Raw genomic sequence first — 14,889 nt, forward strand, 5'->3', positions numbered from 1 at the left:
TTAGCTCTTTCATTTATTAATCAAAGCGCTATTACTGTGCGACAGAAATATTTTATGTTTTATTCTTCTAATGATAGTTTAGGATTTATTTAAATATAATTTCAGTCTTTACAGAGTTATATATTCAATGCTCCGTAACAGTCTATAAGCATGATTATTACCGTAAGTTAAATTAGCTTCCTACGAAAATACTGTGCGTGTTTATGCTTTGTTTCATTTTCCAAGCCAAAAAATGTGTCAGGCTTGCGAGTGTCGAGTTATCAAGAGTCTAGTTTTCGGGTTTCTAATGTTGATCATATGACTCTAAAATGCTTTAAAAACTTTAAAACTCACTATTTTCATGTAAAATTTAGAAAACTTTCTGGGGCAGGACCCCCCCTCTATGCCCCTCCCCCCCCCCCCCCCCCCCAATATTTTTTATAAGTCGGCGCAGCTGATGATACCGTTCCCTTACGTTGTGTCTTCGCTGTGGGGGCGATGGTAGCCCAAGGCGCACGTATCTAAATTCGTCTCATTTGCGAAAGCACTTGAATTAGTTTTACTAGCCCTAAGAATATGGGAACAAAAATTTTGATTATGAGACAATGTGGGGGGGGGGGGGGGTGGTTCGACAAAATGATTCACCTACACACCTATATATTCCCATTTGAGTGGGAAGAAATGGTCGGTAGCACATGGATTAATTTTGTAGTCATCGATGTGCATTTGTTGCCCGTGTGTGAAATTATTGAATACTGAACAAAATTTGGTAAAAATTTATGTTTCAACTCGTAACAGAAAGTCCGGTTTCATACACGAGGCAAGATATGCAATTGCTAAAATAAATCTGTTCAATTTCCGTGTTTCTTGACATGTTGTCGTGAGAGGGCTGCGATTCGGTTTTTAGTTGTCTCTGATCTTACACGCCCCATCGTACTTGTTGCAACCCTGTAGGTTATCGGCGGAGGGTAGACATTGTTGGTAGATTTTGATACCTGTGGCCGTGTTGTGTGAATGTGTGGCTACGCGAACTGCATAAACGAGTGAAAATGTTAGTTCAATACGTGTAGCCACTTACGTGTTTATATACAATTATGTTGAGAAAGCAGAACTGCGGAGGGTGGTAATAATACTTAGTGTATGTTACCAATGTACGATTTAAGCATTTTACGACGACTGATGACAATGTTATTAAATTATCGGACTTCATTATGCCAGTGTTAATTATGTACTGCTGCAGTTATTGTTGAAATTATAGTGCATCCACGTATAAATACTATTTGTGCCGCGTTGTATCGTACCAATAAAATCTTTTAAGCTGCATGCAGTGTTAAAAGGTGAGTAAAAAATGTTGTTTGCATATGATTAGAATTTCCTATAGGGAGGAGAAGCTAGGTAGAGTGTTTGGTAGTGCGTCTTTTAGTTTTCATTTATATAGTTACTTTGTTCACGTATCCATCGCGGGACATGTTGTTTCAGTTGGGTAATTTTCAGCCGTGTTTCAAAAATAACATATCATCAATAACTTATAAAAAAAAGTCGTATGTGTGAAAGTGAGGAAATTCTAACCTCAATGTCGAGTACGTGATTTCTCGTATGTAGTGAATTAAATACAACCAGTGATTGATTTCAGAAGCTAACGTAAATTAGACTTATCTTAGGTGCTCGTGCTTTTCAGAGCTTTGCTTGCATGTAGGTTAGAGTACTTCAGAATCCCAGTGTTTTTTTTTTATCTGCCTCGCGTATTGTTAATAGGGCCATTGAATTTATATTTGTTCTGTCAAGTCGCATTTATTGTTAAATATTCTATCGTTAAGGAAGGAATTAGCAGCTCATGTAAGGACTTTTAGTCACTTTAAATAGTATCAGTTTTTGTTTGCTATGAAAGACGTTATACCTGCCATGTACATGTACAAATACATGACAGATGCCAAACGTAGTGCGGTAATTGAAGGCATTGTGGAATTATATTTACTTCCGTGTTTTACTAATGCGTGAAGCTTGTGGAATATGGATTCTGCGGAAATGGAACATTAGGAACGATCTCATATGTTCAATATATCACATACATATGTTTGTGAAGTTGAGTTAGTTTTGTTTCATTTACAGATGGATTTGGGAGACTACGGATTGTGCCCAGTCTGCCTTGAGAATGGAGTCACCACTAAATTACTTTTTTTCCATCTGAACTTATCAGAGGCATGCTTAATGTGCCCGGATCCAAAAGTGAGTTATGTCATATATAACTGTTAGTTCCAGTAATGTATACCGATAAACTGTAACTAGTACCTCAAAGATAGCATTCCTTTAGAATTATTACTGTCACAGGCTGTGTGTATAGAAATCTCTCTTTAGAACAGTGTCAAAGAAAGCATTTGCACCCTGAATTCGAGTTTGTTACCTAATTTACTAAACATTTAATAACTCTGTAAACACTGCTTTAATGCTGTTGCTTTGACAGTGTCTTCTGCACCGTAGCAGCTGTGAAACTATCACTCTTAATGAAGAGTAGGTGGTGGGGGTGGATGGCAGTGACACATGTATGCCCTCTCACTTGAACACCCTCCCCCACCCTTAAACGCCTACTCATTCTAAGTGTGATAGTTCTACAATTGGTAGATGCAGAAGCGCTGTCAAAGTAACAGTGTTTCAGTTGTGTGTACCACAAAGTTATTAAGTATTTAGTAATTAATGTAGCAAATTCCAATGTAAAGTGTTTGGGGCGTACATAAGTGTGCTTTATTGATTTTAACTTCTTTCAGTTTTAACCACGTGAAACTAGCCTTTGAATTCGTTTCATAAAATTTATTTCAAACTTACAGAAGCTTGGGTATTGTGTGTCAGTTAATTTTCGTCACATTTTTACACCAACAGAAGTTGAAGTTTTGTTGTTTAATATGGTTTTTCTGATTAGTAATATTTTAGCATGAAGCAGTGTGCTGTAATATGACTTGAAAGGGATAACATTAGTATAGAAAGGAGTCAGGTACATGGGTGCACATATATTCAACAACTTGTCAGACGTGTAAAATCCCATGTAAATAATGTGGTGTTCGACTGAATTAATGAACTTTGTTGGACAACTCTTCCTACCCTATTGAAGAGCATCTTTAGCAAGCTCTAAAATTAAGGATTTTGGTTAAATTTTTTAATTTATAACTAGACTTGTTTCTGTTTCCCAGAGACCACTCTTAGTGGGATCTATGGAATATTACTAATGTAATGTACGTAAATTGCAGTTTAATTTCTCCATTCTATTTTTAAAATGTGAGTTCTATTATTGACAAACTAATTTATAAGAAATTTCATTAAAAATGCATGCTTTTTCGAAAAATGGTTTTAGAAGTGTCGTCCTGTGTGTTTGCTTACTTATTAATTTGCTGAGTGGATGCACTGAGAACAGATACATATTAGCAGCAGTTAATCTTGTGGAGTATAAACTGTACTGCAATGTTATGTTGTTGGGACACCACCCTGAGCAGGTGCTCAGGATGTTTAATATTAAACTTCCAAATATTGTTGCTCGTTAAATGCCCTTTTAAACTGTCAATCACTGATTTGAGTGCAAATTTAAAGCTGAAATAGTTATTTTGCAGATCATAGTGTGTGTATAGCGCCTTCTGGTAGAAAGCATGATAACCAACAATTATTGTTCCTTCAAGTATCGTGTGAGGTGGCAGTTAATCAAAACAAAGCTCATGGGGTAAATAAATGAATAAATGGAAGTACTGCCATCAAATTTTGAATAATTATTTTTCCTGGAGTTCATTTGTTATGTTATGTGAATTATGCAATACTTACTGGTAGGGCCACAAATGAGAATTATCAATTTTTGCCAAATTTGTTAGTGCTCTGATTGACTGAATGCTTACATGAGATTAGGAAAATGACTTATTTCTTAAGATTAAAATAGGGAGTCTGCAAGAAAGTGAGAGTTATTGAGAAATTGGAGATGTTACGACACTTCACATTATATTGTATGTGTGGAAATGAGTTTACTGTGGCCCACACACGGGATTAGAAAGTTGTTCAGAAATGCTAGTTCTTTGAAGATATTTAAGAACTTGTCATAGTTACTGTAATTTCATTTATAATTAAGAAATCGTGAGGAGTTGTAAATGTTAAATGAATTTGACTTTTTACCTACAGCACTGCACCAATGTTGACTTGTTCATTGTATCAAAATGATGCAGTTGTTCTGAGGTTGGAAAGAGTGCTAGAATTGATTCAGGTGTGTTTCTGCTTTCCCTAGAAATTAATATTGACAGAGGAAAGTGACACTGATTTCCACTGCAGTTGAAATTATTCATAGCTTACATAGTGTTTGTGACAATGTGTTATGAGATGATTATTGATAATATTGTTATTTCTTTGAAAGAAAATATAAAAATGTGCTAAAGGCATATGTTTGAATTGCACCTATCATGTGGTACTTACTTTTAGGAGTGGGATTGAATTTCTCACCTTATCATCCTCCCTTAGATTGTGTTTCAAAATCAGTATAAGTAAATTCAACAAGGACATAGTAATTCCCTGGTCTATTCTTATCCAGTTATGCATGTGCTTAGCTAAAATGGCCTTAATTAAAACTAAGTCACGTGTTCAGGCTGGTGATTCTTCTGGAAAACCTGGAATTCCCAGGGAATTGCATTTCATCTGGAATAATCAGGGAATTTCAGGAATTTAATTTAAATGAGTTTTGTAAATCACAAATTCCAAGACACACAATATTTCAAAGTGCATTAAAACTATTGATGTTTAAAGAATGTGGTTGTACTACTGCTTGTGCGAAAGCTCAGTTGAGAAGAAAGAAAATCCATTATTGTGATATACCCCCCTCTCCCCTGCCATCCACTTGCCATTCATTTATCAGGAGCTTCCTAACACCACCTTCCTTCTCACACCTGCTTAGTGTTGGGAACAATTCTGAAATCTTGCACTGCTGTACTAGTGTAGAGACTTGCTATTGCCATTCTCTTAACCAGAAGTGTAAAGTGTATGTCTATATAGTATGTGGATGGTTGTGTGTAGTATGTGGATGGTTGTAATGAGTGCTTGTACTGTGCTTATGCATAACTAATGAATATCGAATGAAAAGAAAGCAAAAGGCAATGAAATATGGTACAAGTGTGCACAACTATGCAGCTGTTCTGAGATTGGAAAGAGTGCTATAACTGGGTTGTTGACAAAGTTGACACCCTTATCCTGGGGGGTGACTACAAAGTGTGGCATAACCTTATCAGATGAGTTACACATAGACATTTCTTAGTTAACCTGGAATATTAGCAGAAGGTTCTGCGTTCCAGAAGATTATACTATCACTTCTCTTCATGCTATGGCCAAGTACTGCCAATGAAAATATTTTCCATCTGCAGGAGTAGAGCAGGCTAATCATGGATTGAGGGCTTGCTCTGCTATAGAGGCGGCAATAACTGCAATTTTGACAAGATAAGCACCCAGTTTTTGTTTGCAGGTTCCTTTTAAAAAAAGTTAACATGAATAGCGAAATCCTGTTTTTGCAGCAGGAGTAAGAATTTAATTTGTATCTTTCTTTCATAGGTGGTAGTGATGTATGAGTAAGAAACTGGTTACCATCAGAAAGAAGTTTTACAACCATGTTTTTATAGGTGTTCAGGAAAAGTACCAGGCAAAACTAATAGAATATATCTTCATTCAAATTGATAATGGACTAGTAATATAACACTGATGAAATTGGATACTCTAAGAATCATAATTTTCCACAAATTTGTTGGAAGACAGAGTAATGAGGAAACTGCTTGAATGTAGCCTACAGAAATCATAAATTGTAAACAGTGGTGAAGTTAAAAGTATTATGTGAGTTGCGAACCTTGCAGGACCAAGAGGTTTATCAGATTAGGTTTTTGACTGGATCCATAGCTTGATTAATTCGATATCAGTAAATAAAATCTTCAGCATTTATTGGTAAAAATAAACCACATGTAATATGATTAACATTACTGTGAGAAATTTTGGAATAATGAAAGTGGTTCAGTATTGAACCTTACCATTCAGTCAGATAAAATTGACAAGTGCAGTTTGGGCTTCTAGTAAAAAGGTGGTGCAGTCGGTGATAAAAGTGGCAGCAGAGGTCCACCTCCCCTTTTTTTTCCCCCCCCTGTGTGTTACAAATGCTACATTGAAGAAACTGCTTTCAGTAAACCTATGCGCAAATTCAATTTCACCTGATTGTTGTTGCTGTTACATGAGATTAATGTTTGGGGGAATATAAAAGAAAAAGAAACTAGGGTTCAACACACTTTGCAGGACTGTTTTCTGAAAGTACAAGGTGTACAACTTTGTTTCCGCAGTTTTTCCTCCAGAATTTGAGGCTTTAATGAAACAAATTGGTTACACATGTATCATTCAAAGTATTTTCCATCCCTGCCCGCTACTTTCTCCCATTTTCCAGGCAGTATACAAATCCCGCGTCGAAAAATTTTTTCATCTTCTGAAGCAATCCACAAATTGATCCAATTTGTCACTTCTTCATGAGATCAGAAGTGTTGGTCAACCAGGCCATTGATCTAAACCGGTGACAGTCAGAGGGAGCAATGTCTGGAGAATATGGCGGGTGGGGTAGGACTTCCCATTTTAATGTTTCCAAGTACGTTTTGACCTCTTTTGCAACGCCGGGTCGAGTGTTGTGCTGCAAAATCACTTTATCGTGCCTCTTGCTGTATTGCAGCCGTTTCTTTTAATGCTCTCCTCAAATGCATTAATTGCATTAGATGACGAGCACCTGTGATTGTTTCACTTGGTTTTAACACCTCATAGTACATGATGCCGAGCTGGTCCCACCAAATGCAGAGAATAATCTTGGCACTATGAATATTTGATTTGGTTGTTGATGTGAAACCTTGGCTGGGATATCCCCCTGATTTTTTGCATTTAGGGTTATCATAATGAATCCATTTTTTGTCCCCGGTCACAATGCGATACAGAAATCCCTTCCATTTTTGCCTCTGAAGCAACTGTTCACAAACACACAAATGCAGTTCGTCTCTTGGTTTCAGCTCACACGGGACCCAAGTTCGTTCTTTCTGAATCATGCCCATAGCCTTGAGATGTTTTGAAATGGCTTGCTGTGTAACTCCCTTTATTTGTCTCAATTCTTCTTGAGTTTGACGTGAGTCTTCACTCAGCAATGTTTCCAATTCTGCATCTTCGAAAATATTCTCTCTTCCACCACTATGCTGGTCTAAGATGTTAAAATCACCGTCCTTGAAGTGTTGAAACCACTCGCAGCACATTCTTTCACTAATAGTGTCCTTACTGTGCGTACTTGAGAGCATTCGATGAGACTCGGCTGTTGTTTTCTTCATATTGAAACAAAAAAGTAACACCTCCCACAAATGATGAGAGTTAGGCTTGTAAACTGATATTTTCAATCAAGAACAACTTTATGGTGCAGACACAAATTGACTAATGTTTGAATCAGGTTATGTTGACTGAGGTCCAAGCTTACTGCCTGGCGTCTGTGATCTGTTTCTTTCGACCGCTACTCACCATTGTGGCCATCTATCATTAAACAGCGGAAGCAAACTTCTACACCTTGTACGGTCTCCGCATTTAAAAATAACCCCATTCATGCATACTGCCTCTCTTCTAACAACTGCCACTGAAGTTGGGTGAGCATCGTAATGGTGCTCAAACATTTATTAAATTAAAGGAATGTATGAAAAAAGACACAACTGTCCTTCAAATGCTCTGATTTAGATTTTCCATGATTTCCCTAAATCATGGAATAGGCATGGCTGACTTCCTTCCCTGTCCTTGACACAATCTGAGCTTGTGCTCCATCTCTAATGACCTAAATCCCAGTCTTCCTCCCTTCTTCAAATCTGCTACACATGGTGCTCTGAAATTCTCCTTACAAACTTTTAGGACTTGTAGAGGTTACTGAGTAGAAAATATTTTGACTTTGAACCCATGTCTGGAAATCTACCATTTCCATGCTAGAGCTATTTGAAGACAGTTTGGGAACACAACCACTTTTAAATTTGTTAGGCATAACTCAGTACATGAATTTTTTCACAATTGCACTCATTAAAAACTGAAGAAACAAAAAGGAAACTTAATCAGTTTCCACAAACACTGTTGTTTATAGTAATCATGTTTTGTCCTCTTCAAATGAGGGTAGCATTCTGATCCACTAAAGTAAGGTTCGGTATGGTGACCACCAGGTTCTGTGCACAGATTGTATCAATGAAAGATGATGATCACACACTATGACACTTGGTGTCTCTGCAACCTGTCTTGTAGTGACCACAATTAATGTCACCACATCTTCTTCTTGTCTCTACAGGAGTCTCATAAACTAAACTCTTCATTCGACCCCAGAGGAAAAAGTTCAATGGAGTCATATCCATAGATAGAGGAGGCTATGTGATTGGATTACCTTGGCCTTTCCAAACATGGGTTCCAATTCAAAATATTGTCTACTCCGTCCCCTCTAAAATTCCTAGAAGCCTGTAAGGGGCGATTTAAAGTGCCATGTATGATCTAATAATCCTCCCTGGTAAGAGCCCCAAACTTATGATTAATACTACAGAACTGATTGAATGACGGTTGTTAATACAGGTTCTTGTTCCACCTTAAATCATGCCAGACTCAGATATTCTTAAATATTTTATTGGTTCAGTAATGCAGTTGGAAGAGCAGTTGAATGGAATGGACAGTGTCTTGAAAGGAGGGTATAAGATGAACATCAACAAAAGCAAAATGAGAATAATGGGATGTAATCGAATTAACTCGGGTGATGCTGAGGGAATTAGATTAGAAAGTGAGACACTTAAAGTATTAAAGGAGTTTTGCTATTTGGGGAGCAAAATAACTGATGATGGTTGAAGTAGAGAGGATATAAAATGTAGACTGGCAATGGCAAGGAAAGCGTTTCTGAAGAAGAAAAATTTGTTAACATCGAGTATAGATTTAAGTGTCAGGAAGTCATTTCTGAAAATATTTGTATGGAGTGTAGCCATGTATGGAAGTGAAACGTGGAGGATAAATAGCTTAGACAAGAAGAGAATAGAAGCTTTCGTAATGTGGTGCTACAGAAGAATGCTGAAGATTAGTTGGGTTGATCACATAACTAATGATGAGGTATTGAATAGAATTGGCGAGGAGAAGAGGAGCTTGTGGCACAACTTGACTAGAAGAAGGGATCGGTTGGTAGGACATGTTGTGAGACATCGAGGGATCACCAGTTTAGTATTGGAGGGCAGCGTGGACGGTAAAAATCGTAGAGGGAGACAAAGAGACGAATACATTAAGCAGATTCAGGAGGATGTAGGTTGCAGTAGGTACTGGGAGATGAAGAAGCTTGCACAGGATAGAGTAGCATGGAGAGCTGCATCAAACCAGTCTCAGGACTGCAGACCACAACAACAACAATGCAGGTCTTATTGCAACTTCCCTGTGCACTACAATCATATAGCTTTCCTGTAAGCTCATATTTTTTGACTAAGTAACATTGTACATATTTATTGAGTTCTGTCAGGAATTTAAGAAACAAGACTCGGAACGTAGCAGCTGCTGCCTACTGCCTTAGGAGTCATGTGGATGGTTGTCTTGAGCTCAATTAGTGCGACATCAGCTGTTGAAATCGATGTTGGTTCCTACATCTGAGATTTTCTCCCTCCTGAAAGGTCATTACATATACATGGATACTCCACGAATTACATATAAGTGCCTGGCAGAGGGTTCATTATATGTGGCTACAAACACTATTCATGGGCAATTATGACCTCAGCTGTTTTGTGCTCTAAAGCACCAACATAAGAACAAACACTATTCCAATATGCAACAGCAGACTGAAATCAGCGATAGGCGTATTGTTATGTTCATGTGTCAGAGGATCTTTCATGTAAGTAGGAATGACTTATGACTTTGTCTCCTCACCTCAGAACTTGCATATATAATAAGAGATTTGGGTTCCAGCTGTTAAGATTAAGTACATAAGGAGAACATAATAGTTTTTTATGCTCACCTTAAACTTGCCTAATGGCTCCATGTTAGTCACACGTACAAAACCCTAGATTTTTGTCTTGAACGTTCTTGTCCATCAGCCGTGTGAGTGTGCTCCAGTGTGGAGAACTTGCGCTGTCACGGAATAGAAGCACATGCAAACACCAATAATTGCACATTATGTCATAGGGTACCTATTTGGCTGCTGTTCTCTACAATCTAATAAAGTACTTCTAATGAAGTATTTAAACACATCAAACCTTCCAGTAGCTGTAAAACAAGCAACTAAAAGGGAGCTGTTGATATCTCCTCCTCCTCCTCCTCCTTTGCCAGTTTTACTAAAAAACAAAAAACAGGTTTTGTGTAGCTTCTGTTTAACCATTCAGATTTAAGTTATCCACGATTTCCCACCAATCAATAGACTCTTTTTTTTTAAAAGCACTACAGCCCATTTCCTTTCGTGTCCTTGTCCTATCAGAGCTTTTGATGAGCTTACCACTGATGGGTCCTTGAACTCCAATGTTCTCTCCTTATTTCCTTCCTTTCCATTGCAGAAGTGAAGGTGATTGGAAGAAAAAGCAAAGGAAATAAAAACTATTGGAACACAGTGTCACGAAGCACCTATGAAATTTAGTGGGAGCATTCCTTGCAAGAAAATGCTTTAGAACCAGCAGATATCGTCTGCTAAGCTTACTCCACGCCATTTCACCCTTGCCCACAGCTTTCCAGTACATTTGAAAAATTTGGGGAAAGTAGATATTCTGCAAGCTCTGTTGAAATGCTGATAGATTTGGGACTCCCTGTGAAATTAGATGTTGTAGTGCTGGTAAGAAACACTTAAAATCTGATGATATTGAGTGTGAAGTGACTTTTCATGAATGACACTGTATATCAGTTCATTTTTGTAACAAGATTTGATGGCTGTTATAGAAATCTGGCTTACCTAATATTTGGGCATTTCATGTGCACTTCGGTAAACTAGTGCACTGCGACTGTAACTGGCGTACCTTTATCTTCGTAGTAAGTTTCAGTGCAATTAATCTCTGGTATTTGCTGGGGCATTTAGTCAAGTTCCATTAAGAGAGACTTGGCCTTTGTTGCATGGTTATCATTTTCTTCAGTTTATAGATTTTGACTATTCTATGTACTGCTTGGTGGTGTGACGGAATTAATGCTGCCTGGTATCCCAAAATTAGTATGACTGCCTAGATATTAATTAGAATTGCAGTTGATCATAACCAGCATGTTTTTTTACTGTTGATTATTGCAGTCATATTATGAGATTGAAATGCCACAAGATAAGAGTATATGTCCAGGAACTGCAACTTTGAATAATATTTTTTCAGTAAATTATGAGATTAATTGAAGTTGGAAGTTAATTATTTTCTGTCGAGGTAGGTGGTGTCATAACCTGCTTTGCAGGGATGGTGCAAGGACATTTTTCCGCATAAGCAAATTATGATCACCCCGTCCACACATTAAAGTGCCGGTTTTTGCTACAAATTGTGACAAAAAAATTTTTATACAGGAAGAATACACCTAAAGAAATGTCAAAATTTTATCTAAGACACAGAGTAAGTATTATTAGAAACTGTTGAAAATTGCCAGATTCCTAGTTTGCAAGGCATCTGGAGAAATGTATACCTTTGCTGTTGCTGTAGCAGATAGCACATGCGCAACATGGGAGGCACATATCCTTGACTGATGGCACATCAGTAAACAGAGAACATGGCACTATGTGATCATAATTTGTGAAGCAAATTTTGATTTTGGTTGATAGTTTATCTGAATCAGATTTTCACAGTTACTGTGCACTCACATTTGCAATTCATTTCGTATCTATAATAATCAGCAGTTGCCTTTGTGGTATTGCTAAGTGTTAACAATGGAAATAAAACAACTAATTTCCTTCATGATCTCATTGTTTATGCTTGCTAATAGCATCTATGTTTGTGCACGTTTCAGAGTTTCTCAGTAATGTGGAATCCAGTTAATGTTTACGACCTTGCAAAGATGAAATATGAAGTATGTGATATGCAACCGAAATCATCTATGCCTCCAAAAGACCTAGCTATGTATTATTTGTTAGTTAATTTCTTGGGCATTCATTTAAATGATAGTGACATTTTGTTAGACATTGTGGAAGCATTAGAACAAACAGGCAATAACTGACGATTCTGTGAATTGTGATACAAATTGTGATTGTTGTGCAGATTGAAGTCTAGAACAAAAATAGAGTACCTTTCAAGCCTGAAGAAAACATATACAGTATTAGCTTTGTGTGAAAGAAAAGGCTATAATAGTTTTAGGGAAACAAAGAGAGAGAGAGAAAGCTTTAATACATACAGTGTACAAAGCTAGTGTCGTTTTGCAAAATCAGAACACGAGTTTTACAAATGGAAGAAAGATTTACACAAAGCACGAAATATGTGCCAGAATGAAACTTGCAAAAGCATAAAAGAAACTATTTGCAAGATTTAGAACTGCTCATGAAAATCAGTGCATCATTACCAAAGAGACTGGGTGCCCTTAATTGCAAGTGAGATGAGCATTACTGATTTCCAGGCTGCTTAGACTTGTTCAGACAGATTCAGGAAATTATATGGAAAAGGAAGTCACAAAATTATGAAGTTTACCTTGAATAAACATATAGAAGAGATGTCATTAATAGGTAATTCTATAGAAAAATTTGTAGCTGATTTGAAGACAGAGCTTCTTGTTATTCACTGAAATGCTGTGTGAAATCACACTTAGTCATTTAAAGTGGAAAAAAGGGGGGGGGGGGGTGAGAGAGAGAGAGAGAGAGAGAGAGAGAGAGAGAGAAGGAAACACACACACACACACACACACACACACACACACACACACACACACACCACACACTTGTGCAGCCAATGAATGCTATGGCACATTCGTATACATCAGTGTTAAGTATCAGTGGATACTTAAGGGACATAATGATGCATTGGTCTTTAGGATGACTACAAAAAGACTGTTAATGTAATTCGGATTCCAACCAGAATTGAAAGTGTGTCAGCCCCCTGATAAGAAAAATTTTCAAGTCTGAAGCAATTTTCACAAAATTGTTGGGTGATATAGTTTCATTAGTTCTTTGTCATTCCAGGTTTAGCAGTGGAACAATATTGTTAAACTTCTGTCACTTCTGCACTGTCAGTTTGTGTCACCAATGTTATGAATTTGATGAAGTGTGTCTGGTATGTGCACAATATGCAGAACAATGGCCACAACCATTTCTCCCAGGTAAAATTAGTAATTACTGTGAAGTGCCTGAGTGCATTAATTTTTCTTTTATCAGATGTGCTTGGTGTAGGCAAAATGTTTGTTTTCATCATACAATAGACACTTTGCATTCTCGCGACAACTAGAGAGAATAACAAAGTGTTTCGGAGATACTTCAGGAACTCAAATGCGAATCCCTGGAGGGAAGAAGACATTCTTTTTGAGAAACACTATTGAGAAAATTTAGAGAACTGGCATTTGAAGCTGACTGCTGAATGAGTCTACTGCCACCAACATATATTACACATAAAGACCACAATGATAAGATACGAGAAATTAGGGATCACACAGAGGCATGTAGGTAGTCATTTTTGCGCCACTCTCTTTGCAAGTGGAACAGGAAAGGAAATAACTAGTAGTGGTACAGGTTATGCTCCTCCACACACCGTACGGTGGTTTGCAAGGTATCTATGTAGATGTAGAATAAAGAAGGAACTGTTTCATTGTCAGCAAAATAGGCATTATTCAAAAATTATCATAAGAACTGTGCAACTGGAATTGTTATAAAATATTCAATGTCAACAAATTAAAGTCCCCTTTCCTTTCTTTCCTTTGATAGTCTGTTGTGTAACAAATTACATCTTCAACAGTTTAGCTGTTGATATGAAGTGCAAGTTATTAAAAAATTAATGATTTGATACTGTTTCGTTATGTTTAAATGCTTAAACTTCATGCGTGTGCACATTGGACTTCACTGTGTCAGCTGATTGACAACATGAGATAGCGCTTGGAAGTGTAATGCAGTACACAAAATTTTGTAATTATATGCTAATGGGCAGTTAGTTTAATTATTTCTTGTAAATTATGAAACAATCCCATGCATTCCTTATGGCATTCTTTTCAATCTTACTATCACGTAAAAGTAATGACTTGGACGGATTTTAATTGTGGATATTGGTGTTTTTGTCTTTTACCTCAGAGAAGTTAACTATCAAGTGGAGCTGACAGTTAGGGCTTCAGATGAATGCACTTTCATGCATGTTTCAGATTACAAAGAGTCTATGCCAACTACACCCTCCCACCCCTACCCCATCCTGGTCCCCCTCTGGTTCCTCATTGTCTTTCCATCAGTATATGTGCATATTCTATAGTGGGGTGCAGTGAACATTGCCATATGTAATGGTGTCATTCATAGTGAATTTTTTGGCATAAAAATTCAGTGGTTTCTAAACTGATACATATAGAAGTAATTCACTGAAAAGGTGAGCAGTATCTGATTAAAAACTGTGCTCTACATGGGCAACGATAAAGTCCAGAATCTCTCTTTTTGTTTGACACACATTGATTCCATAATGATAAAGGGCACCTGCAGTCTGTACGTTAATATTTTGGAACTTTTAAAAAATTATGGAATACATTGCTTCATGTTATATCTGTTGGCTTTCAGTGCCCTTATCCACTGGTAGAGAATGGCGTGGAAGTAATTGTTCAAACAGGGAGGGAGAATCCAGCTTCAGGTATGTTGTGTGCAAAATATTATTGTTTCTTCTTGTTTATAGCCATCTTCCACAGTTACAGTTTACAATGATGAGGTTAAGAAGTTCATTTGCTTGCGCACAAATGTTTCAATATTTATGTCAAAATATTGTGTGTTGTATTCTAAAATTTTGCAGAGGATTATTT

General features: G+C 37.2%; 1 protein-coding gene across 2 annotated transcripts in view; it reads left to right on the forward strand.

Moving 5' to 3' along the window:
* Positions 1–452: 452 nt before the first annotated feature.
* LOC126297761 (uncharacterized) overlaps positions 453–14,889 on the forward strand; it is a 72,330-nt gene continuing 57,893 nt past the window's right edge. The window contains exons 1-3 of one of the 2 annotated variants that reach the window (XM_049988935.1): positions 453–1,316; positions 2,089–2,205; positions 14,654–14,723. In XM_049988935.1, coding sequence (XP_049844892.1) covers positions 2,089–2,205; positions 14,654–14,723 — 187 coding nt within the window. In that variant the 5' untranslated portion in view covers positions 453–1,316. Of the gene's footprint in view, positions 1,317–1,653; positions 1,816–2,088; positions 2,206–14,653; positions 14,724–14,889 lie in introns of those variants that run through there. The other variant, XM_049988936.1, reaches the window with a different exon arrangement.

Source organism: Schistocerca gregaria, chromosome X (genome assembly GCF_023897955.1).
Source record: "Schistocerca gregaria isolate iqSchGreg1 chromosome X, iqSchGreg1.2, whole genome shotgun sequence".
Classification (NCBI taxonomy): Eukaryota; Metazoa; Arthropoda; class Insecta; order Orthoptera; family Acrididae; genus Schistocerca; species Schistocerca gregaria.